At 48.4% G+C, this 9,743-nt stretch overlaps 1 protein-coding gene across 1 annotated transcript; it reads left to right on the forward strand.

The window, feature by feature from the left end:
• The first annotated feature begins 86 nt into the window (after nt 1-86).
• Nucleotides 87-6,544, forward strand: LAYN (layilin). The gene is made up of 7 exons (XM_018078577.1): nt 87-180; nt 2,258-2,564; nt 4,163-4,320; nt 4,619-4,657; nt 4,982-5,065; nt 5,407-5,509; nt 6,129-6,544. The coding sequence occupies exons 1-7, from the start codon at nt 87-89 to the stop codon at nt 6,451-6,453; spliced, it is 1,110 nt and encodes a 369-aa protein (XP_017934066.1). The 3' UTR covers nt 6,454-6,544.
• The last annotated feature ends 3,199 nt before the right edge of the window (nt 6,545-9,743 follow it).

Here is a 9,743-nt window from a genome sequence, read left to right on the forward strand (position 1 = left end):
GCTGGGATCGCCCCCCTGGCACGGAGAGGGAGCTCCGGCTCTGCTGCCGCTCGCCCCTGGCGCTGGGAGGGTCGGGATGCGCGGGAATGTCGCGACACGGGGAGGATGCGGATGCGGGGGGAAGGTTGGGCTCGGTGGGCTTGGTCTGCAGCTCCCTCGGGAGGGGCAGAGGAGGGACAGGCCCTGAGCTCTGCTCTGTGGGGACCAGGGACAGGACCCCAGAGAATGGCCTGGAGCTGTGTCAGGGAGGGTCAGGCTGGATCTCAGGCAAAGGTTCTTCCCCCAGAGGCTGATTGGGCACTGCCCAGGCTCCCCAGGGCAGTGGGCACAGCCCCAAGGCTGCCAGAGCTCAGGATGATCCTCTCAGACACATGGTGTGACTCTTGGGGGTGGTCCTGTGCAGGGATAAGTGTTGGACTCAACGATTCCTGTGGGTCCCTTCCAGCTCAGCCTGTTCTGGGATTCTGTCCCTTCCAACTTTCGTGACTCTGTGATTTTCCCTGCCCTGCCCTGGGGAGCTCACTGAAGTCAGCAGACTTTGGGGCAGATCCCGTCTAGGCAGTGAGGAGATAAGGGGAAAATACAAGGAACCCTTTCAGCACTGCTTACAGCTCCACAGACAGCATGCCCTGTAACTCAAACCCTCTTTGGGATCCCAAAGAGCAGTAATCAGACATCAACTACAGTAGATTTTTTTCCTTAGCTGAAAGTAATGGCTGATGAGGCAGAGATTTTCTGCCAGTAAGTGGAAAAAAAATTGCATTTGTTTATCAGAAAGACCCTGAGTGCAGCTTGTGACAGTATTTGTAGACAGTGAAGCTTTTTTTAATAACAATGTGCTGTCTGTGTTTTTCTCATGCCTTTCACAACAGCAGTGGACATATCCCTCAGAAGAGGTAAGGGGGCTTTGCCTGTCTCACCAAGCCTGGATGAGTGTAAAGTTCCCATGAGAAATACAGGTTATGCCAGAAATGTATTCTCTAATATTGCAGTTGTAGTAAAAAACTGTTCCTGTTGTAACTTCTGTGTAAAGTGTTAACAGACTGATCCTGACTAGTTAATTATTCAAAAATTCCCCTATGAAAGGTCTTTAAACTCTCACTCTTACAGTGCTCATGTAGGAATACAGAAGAATAAAGCAAAGCCAGCAAATAACCCACGGAGGGGTTTATAATGACCTGTCCTCTCATCCTGTTTGTTCTGAGCACGTTACAAATGTTGCTGAATGTTTTCCTTCTGTGCAGACACGTAGGTTAGCAGATTGTGTCTGCAGAGAAATATTTACTGAGTAGAACAAAACTGTTTGTTTCCCCAGTCTAAATATTGGGCCTGTTGTGCTGAGGAACGCAGGAGTGCCTGGAGTCAGACGATGTGTCTGTTCACTTTGATCTCCCCTTGTAACCAAAATAAGCTTGTGCTGCTTCTGCATGAGAAAGTTCTTGGCTCCTGACAGCCTGAGAGCAGACACTGTTTCCTTCCTGGGCAGTCAGCAGCACCACCCAGAGCAGAGGGAACTGGGCTGGGGGAACACGTCTTGTTTGCCCTGGTAGAGACACTGAAAACTGGAAGAGTAAGTGTAGGTGGGAGAATGGGAAGGAATTCTTCCCTGGGAGGGTGGGGAGGCCCTGGCACAGGTTGCCCAGAGAAGCTGTGGCTGCCCCATCCCTGGAAGTGTCCAAGGCCAGGTTGGAGCAACCTGGGATAGTGGGAGGTGTCCCTGCCTGTGGCAGAGGGTGCAACTGGGTGAGCTTTCAGGTCTTTTCCAACTCAACCCATTCCATGAGTGCAATATAAACTCCATGGAACTATTACACACACCCTGAAAGATAAATCCTTGCTGTTTCTGCTTGTGTAGGGGAGTCTCTGATTTTAGCTGCTTAATTCCTTAAAAATAACAATAAATTTAAAAAATCCTCTTTGAACTCCTGCAAAGGAGCTCTGTTCTGAAAATGCTGCATATGTGAGCTTGCTGTCTGGCACAGCATTGCTTCTCTGGGAGGAACTCCCAGGATCTGGAACTCACAGAAAAATCGTGAGGGAGCTGAGAAGAGCAGGACATGAAAGGACAGTGCTAAAAACTGTTTGATGCAGTAAGAAAAGCTTGGAGGTGCCATTGCCAGGCCAGGAACACAAGAGGCTCTTTACCTGTCTACTTTTCCATAGAAGCAGTGCAAAACTCGTCCAGATGGAAGCATTAGCACTGAACTCTGGCCCTGCAGGCAGAGTTGCTGTGACAGGTCCCTCTCCCTCCCCGCAGGACAGACAGTTTGCCGCCGTGGGACGCAGAAACCCTGCTACAAAATCGTGTATTTCCACGATGCCTCCCGCAGAACCAGCTACGAGGAGGCTCAGCTGGCCTGCCAGGCTGACGGGGGACACCTGGTGAGCATCGAGAGTGCGGCAGAGCAGAGACTCATCGAAACCTTCGTCAGGAGCCTCCTGGCTTCCGACGGGGATTTCTGGATAGGGCTCCGGAGGAAAAAGGAGGAGGAGGAGGAGGAGAACAATAGTACAGAGTGCCAGAACTTCTACTCCTGGTCGGATGGCAGCTCAGCCAAGTTCAGGTGGGTGCCTGGGGGTGGCACTGGGAGGCAAAAGGGTCAGGGACTGTCACCTGCCTTCAGCAGTCACAAAGGGTTCTGTCAAATGACCCAAGGGATATTGTCCCAGCTGCCATCTGTGAGTCATCCCACCCAGATATAAAGTTACCCTGCTCTGGAGACTCTCTGTTGCTCCATGTGACACCTAGAGTGTTTAGCTCGGGCTAATTGATGATTTTTGGTTGCTAAAAGGAGGGGGAAGAACAAGTGATCTGGTCTTAAAAAAAATCTGATTAGGCAGCTACAAAATAAGTGCTTTGACCTGGAGGTTCCTGCACTTCAGATGCCCTGGAGCTCATCCCTGAGCAATGGGCTCTTTCCCTTCCACTTGCTGAAGGAATGACATTTTTTTTTTTCCTGTGAGACAGTTAAATCTGAGAGCTGCAGGATTTCTTTGTAGACGTGAAAAGTTCAAGTTTTCACAACATCTGTGAGATTTCTGCCTCCCTGTCTTAAGGTGAGAGAAACCACGGCATTTGTTGAAATTTAAAATATCAAAGCAGCAACATTTACACCCATCTGCATTCTCCTTCCTATTGCACATGGGTAAAAACATCTTGCCAGTGACCTTCTTGCCTTGGCAGCTCATCAGATATTTCACTTGCCCTGTGAAGAAATGAATAAAACTGCTTTTAGTGCTGTTGGGTGTATTAAAGTTTCTCCTGTGGTTCAGATATTGGGGGTGGATAATGGGAAGCTGGAGCCAGATCTGCTGCTAAGAAACAGGCCCAGCTTTATTGCCTTCCATTGGTGAGACACAGCTTATTTGTGCTGAATGATAAAGCCAAGGAAAACACCAGGGGAGGAAGGAAGTGAGGGAGAAATACAGCATTGGAATGATTGAAAAAACACTGCTTTAACACACAGGGGTGTTTTCCCATGTGGAGTACCTTGGGATGGCTGGAATTATCTCTATTGTACGGGCCAGCTTGGCAGGCAAAACATGGTTTGCTCCAAAATAGTGGGTATTGAGCACTTGTCAAAATCTAAACCCAGCTTAGAAGAGTTCCTCTGAGCTGCAGAAGATGCCTCCTCAATACCAGTGGTGTTCCAGGGGGCTGAGCCTCCTTCCTGGGTGCTCTTGGAAAAGCCTGCACAGTTGTCTGGTGGTGAAGTTTATTATTAGAACAACAAAAAGAAAATTATCTGCAAGCCAGTGTTGGTGCATTTCCAGACAGAGAAAACCAGATTCCCCCTTCAGCTTTTTCATTTCCTCATTAAAGAGGTGTTGAAATTTTGCAAGGCCAGAGAGCAAAAAAAACAACTGTGGTAGATGATTTTGCACAGGTCTAAAATCGTTTGGGAAAGTCAAATTTCTCCCGAGGGGTTCCAGGCAGGGAGACGCTCAGCAACATTTAACACCCTGATTGCTGAGTTGTTTTTTTTTTTTTTCCTTTGGAAAAATCGGAATTCCAAGAATAAATAACTGTATTCCCAGGGGAAGGGCGGGGTGGGGGGGTGTGCTGTGACCCTCTGGCTGTGCCCTCTGGGCCGTGTTCCCACCTGAGCTCCCGGGAAGGGACGTGGGGTGGCCCCTGCCCGTGTTGGTTGTGTTTTCCCAGGAACTGGTACGTGGATGAGCCATCCTGTGGGAGTGAGATCTGCGTTGTGATGTACCACCAGCCATCTGCCCCGCCAGGTGTCGGGGGGCCTTACATGTTTCAGTGGAACGACGACAGATGCAACATGAAAAATAACTTCATTTGCAAATATTCCCTCGGTAATGAGTCATTCTGTGCCTTTGAAACCCAACCCCCAGAAGGTATGAGGAGGCTGCAGGGACACAGGGAAACCCTTCCTCAGCTCCACTGCTGGGAGATGGGTATCTCTGAGTTTGTGCAAGTGCTGGGGGAAGCAATCTCAGCATTAATATCTGCTGGTATAAATTTTCAGAGGATTTTTATGAAGTGTGAAGTGTTTGAGGTCTCAGCTGGGGCCTGAGGGAGAGAGAACACCAGAGAAGGGTGCTCATGGTGTTGGTCTCCCCACTCAAACTGTGCTTTTCTCTTTTCTTTCAGAGAAGCCAACAAATGCTCCAATAGAGAATCCTCAGAGAGGTGAGCTGGAGCTTGGGGCTCTTCTTTAATGATAAGTTAACTTTCAGAGGCAGCCCTGTGTTACAGACATTCTCAGCAGGCTGAAAACACACTGAGCAAGAAACTCCCCTGCAGTCTGCACTTTTCCTTGTGCTATTCCATAACCCATTCTGTAGGAAAACAGCCTGGCTGCTGTCGATGCAGGTCATGGAAGCAGAAGAGGGCCAGTACCCTTTGCCCATCTTTGCAGCTCTCAGTCTCTCCCATCCCCTCACCCTCACTTTTATGACTCTAAGCTCTTTCAAAAAGAAAATCTGCAATGTTAACTAAGCTGCTTCTTCCCAGATGTTGCCACGGAGCCCTTGAGCCCAGTGCTGCCAGGAGAACCCCGGAGGAGAGGTGTTAATGTGACAGCTGTGGGAGCCAGAGGTAGGTTGTGCACTCCCCCCTGGCTGTGCAAATCCACATTTTTCACATTTGGCTGCAAACAGTTTCAAGTGTTTGACCCAAACTGTAGGAGGCTGTATATACAGTCTGAAAAAAAAAACAACAAACAACCTTCCCTCAAATCTTCCCCTTCAGTACAAACCTCAACTGGCTGCTTTGGCCACCAGAATGTTCAAAATCTAAAGTGTTCTGGGTCTGGAAAAGGTACTTTTATTGAATCACTTTTGAGTGGCTAAATTGACCATGTTTTGTTTGTAAGTGTATATGATTAACTGTGAGAATCTTCCAATTCCTTCTTACCACTGACTCCTTTTTACCCCTAGAACCTGTTCAGAGTCTTGCCTACATCCTTATTCCCAGCATTCCTGTGCTGCTGCTCCTGGTGGTCGTTACAGGCATCTCCTGTTTCTGGCTTTTTGTGAAGAGGTAAGTGGCATTTTTATGTTAAAATCCCCTGTGGTAGCATTTCCTGGCAGTAATGTCACAGCTGCTTTTGGCACCCTGTGAGGTGCTCTGCAGAGGACCTCACAAAGAAATGTTTAAAAAGTGCAGTGGGTGCTCCAGGCTGAGTTATTTTCAAGCAAAAATTTTAAGTAAATCACATTATAGCATATTAGTGTGTTCACAGATATAGCAGTCAGGGAAGAGTGTAAACAAGATAATGATTGTCATCTTTCTTATTAAAGATTCGAATCATCGATTTTTGAATTATCAGATGTTCACTTTTGAAAGTGAAAAATGTGGAGATAAAAGGAGCAAGTAATACTTGTTGATAAGTAATATCTCCATGCTTTCCCTGTGTGCACAGTGGCTCTGCTGGGGGTGCTGGTTGTGGATTTGGGAACGTCAGGGTTGGGTTTTGCTGCCTCAGTATCTCCAGGGTGGTGCCAAGGGGCTGTTCCGGGTGTGCAGCACGGAATGACAAATAATTCCCAATTTTATGCAGAGGGTCAGCTTTCCTCGAGGGTCAGCATTAAATCACTGTAAGAGGTGTGGTGTTGCTTTGTGCCATAACAGGGGTTTTTGTTTCCCCCCCATTCCCCAGGAGGGAGGAGCAGATGGACACGAGCCCCAAGGAGGAGGATGCCTGGCTGTCCAACAGCCCCAGCCTGGACATCTACAAAGTCATCAACAAGCAGTCAGAGGCAGACCTGGCTGGCACCAGGCCTGGCACCAAGAATTCCTCCTTCCGGGCCCGGGAGCACTGGGAGCTGGGCAGGGCCGGGCAGGAGGCAGCGCCCAGACCCCCCAGCAGTGGCTTTGGGCCCGAGAGTGGCTTTGTCACCAACGACATCTACGAGCTCTGTGGGGAGCGTGTGGGCAGGAGCCAGGAGTCCACCTGGGTGGACAATGAGATTTATGGATATTGAGCAAACGGACAGAAAAAAACCCCCCCTGGAACTCAGATGACAAAGTGGGTGCTGATACGAGTTTACCTGCCCTGTCTATGCACTTGTTTTAATGATGTTTATCCTGGGTTTGCATTGTCCCCATATTCTTCTCTTTTTTTTTTTTTTTTCTTTTGGAAGAATGTGGGTTTTTAACGATCCAGACTGAAAAGAATGTACATATTTTGCTTTGCATCAAGCCCCCTTTGCCCTGGGAACGGCTTGTTAATAATCTCCATTCACTTTTTTTGTACCAAAGATATGCCTTGAAAAACTAGAGGACAATCCAAAATCCTTATTTATTGAACTGACCCTGTTGTCTTAAAGGTGCTAAAAGTTGCCTGTCAGGTGTGATGGAGCCCTGCTTTCCTGGAGATGGGGAGTGGGGAATGAATGCCTTGGTGTGCTTTGCTTGTGTGTGCAACTTTTACTTGACCTATTAAACTGCCTTTGTCTCAAACCACGAATTTTCTCACTTTTCCACTTCTTTCCCTCATCCTCCTGGGAGGGAGGGAGTGAGGGGAGACCAAGAACATAAAGCATGTCAAGCAGGAACACAAACAGGACACACCTTTTGCCCTGCAGGTGTTTCTGGCTCCAGGAGAGAGCAACGTTTTGCTGCTGAACAAATCTCTGAAGCACCTAAAATGAATTTTTAGCTCTTGACAGGGTTCCCTTAAGAGCTTGCTCTCCTCCCTTGCATGGAAATAAATAAATAGGAAAAGGAAGAATTTTCACAAGCCACCAGGAAACAAAGGTTTGGCAAAAGGTGTTTTATGCTTGGCTGAAACAACAATAGAACTGAGTGAAGGGGTAATCACGAACCTGTTCTCCCAAAGCAAACAGGCAGGAAGAGGATTCTACTGCAAACACTGAAATATTTCAGTGCACAAGGGCTCTGTGCTGCACATCTGCAGTGTCACAGTGTCTGCCAAGCCCCTGCTGTTCCTCCACCAGAGCGTGGTGCAAGATGAAGCCCTGAAAGAAGTAATTCCTTTAAAAAAAAAAAAAAAGAATTAATCTTCCAGGTCTTTTGAAAATGGCATCGAGTTAGCAACACTTTCTCCTGAAAAGCAAAATCCTTATATAGGAGAATAGGCAGTGCTGGGCACTTGGAATGCCTGGAGTTTCCAATGCAGTAATTAGTGCTCTTTCATCAAGAGAAAAATCGATCCGTTTTGACTCTTATATTCTTGGTCTCTTCCCTTGGTTTTTGGGGTGGTTTGCTGTTGTTATTTGGGGTTTTTTGGTTGTTTTTTGTGTTTTTTTTTTGCAGGCATTAAGCATCAGGCACATCCTGAGCATTTCAGGCGTTGAAAACCAGAAAAGGAGAGGTAAAGCTTGCCCGAGGTCGGAGATGAGGCGTCTGAGGCTGTGTTTTGGTCTGGTCCCGGCTCCCCGAGCTCGGGCAGCGAGCGGCGTGTGCCCAGGCGAGGGGATTTGAGAAATTCTGCTGCTGGCCGTCTCCTCTGGAGCCCTGGAGCTGCAGTGACCACACGAGGGCATGTGCGCTCCACGTTTGTCCTCCACGAGCTGCTCCATCCCTGCTGTGCCAGGAGCGCTGGGATCCCTTTCCTTGGAGCGCGGCAGGACACGTCGATGGCCGCTAAAATCTCCCGGACAAAGGATGTTTTTGTGACTGCAGAAGTGGCCGGGAAGCAAATAAATGTTTTAATACTAAAGAATCCGGTTTATAATAAAGTGGACTGTGAATGAATATCAGGCAATATTTGGCACAGTGGAGAAAAAGTTACTTTTAACGCACCAAGCTCGAGTCTGTAAAAAAAAATGAAGCCCCTCCACAGCAGAGAAATGTCACAAGTGGCACTTTGGGATGACACCACTTTCTATTCAAGTAGGATTATGGAAAGCTTGCTCATGTACCTATCAATCACTTAAAAGGGTGGATGTCTGACTAACTCAAGTCATCAGTTAGTCATTGCCAGAACTTCTGAAGGGGATAAATAGAACAGTGAGAGCACTCTGGTTGTTCTCCATGGCAGCCCAAGTCAGCAGCATCATCTCCAAATGTCATTCCTTAGAGAATCTCAGGAACAGGGAAGGACAGGCATTAATTTTTGCACAGAGAACTTCAGCTCCCTTTGCAGAACAGTCATCACTCTTTGACACGTAGCAAATTTAACCAACTTTTCACAAGTATGACACAGCTTTACGTGTAGAACTTGTACAAAAAAGGGAAAGCAAGAGGCACAAGTTTGTTCCTTGCATTCTTCCACTTGTTCTTTTCGTGGCCACGCTCTGCTCTGAGCTGTGTTTGCATCAGAAAAGGTCTGTGGCTGTGTTACTGATCCAGAAGACACGAGGCCTCTTGTTCCATCAGCTTTTGGATGTGCCTCGTTTGGTCAGTGGAATGGAGCAAAGATTCCAGGGGTGATTCCTGGTGCCCAAAGTGAATCCTCCAGCCTGAGATGGGGCAGAGGATAAGAGTGGTCAGAGAGGGACAGGCATGAACTGGGAGAGCAAAGATTACTGCAGAGTTAAAATGGCATTTTTGGAATGAAAGCAAGCTCATGTGTAAGTGCACAGACAAATCAGACCTGGTGGACTTAGTACTGGAAAGGGAACTTAGCATGAAAGGCTTTTTTCACACATTCTCAACTCTGAAGGTCCTCTAACCAATTCATGTCAAAGGGCCTAACAGAGCTTCCCAATCTGTCTTTCCAGGTGTGCAGGAAATAAATAGAGGAATAGTTTAGTTATAGAAGGGACCTGCAAAAGTTATCTGCCTTAAGGACCCACAAAGTCTGATCCAGGTGCAGCAGCTCAGGGTCTCAGTGCATGGAGCCCCTGATTTGGGGCTGGAGAGACACCTGGGGCCGACCCATTCCCCCTCATCCTGCTAATGAGCTGGGCCTGCTGGGATCTCATTAATGGGATAATGGGATCTTATTAATGCAGGGGGTGGGTTTAACCCCCCCCTCCTACAGCCACACTGTGGGGCACCTACCGAGCTGGGAGAGCAGGAGGGGATGCCCACACCAAGCCGTGGGGGGAGCCTGGGGGACCCATCAACCCTCAGCATCACTGCCTCATCCCTGTCTCTACCTCCATCCCCCCCTACATCCTCGTTCCTGTCTCCATCCCCATCTCTACCTCTATCCCTGTCCCCATCCTCATCCCTGTCCCCATCCTCATCCCTGTCTCCATTCTTGTCCCCATCCCCATCTCTACCTCTGTCCCTGTCCCCATCCCTGTCCCTGTCCCCATCCCTGTCCCTGTCCCCATCCCTGTCCCTGTCCCCATCCCTATCC

Source organism: Manacus vitellinus, unplaced genomic scaffold (genome assembly GCF_001715985.3).
Source record: "Manacus vitellinus isolate BGI_N305 unplaced genomic scaffold, ASM171598v3 scaffold_41_pilon, whole genome shotgun sequence".
In the NCBI taxonomy this organism is placed as follows: domain Eukaryota; kingdom Metazoa; phylum Chordata; class Aves; order Passeriformes; family Pipridae; genus Manacus; species Manacus vitellinus.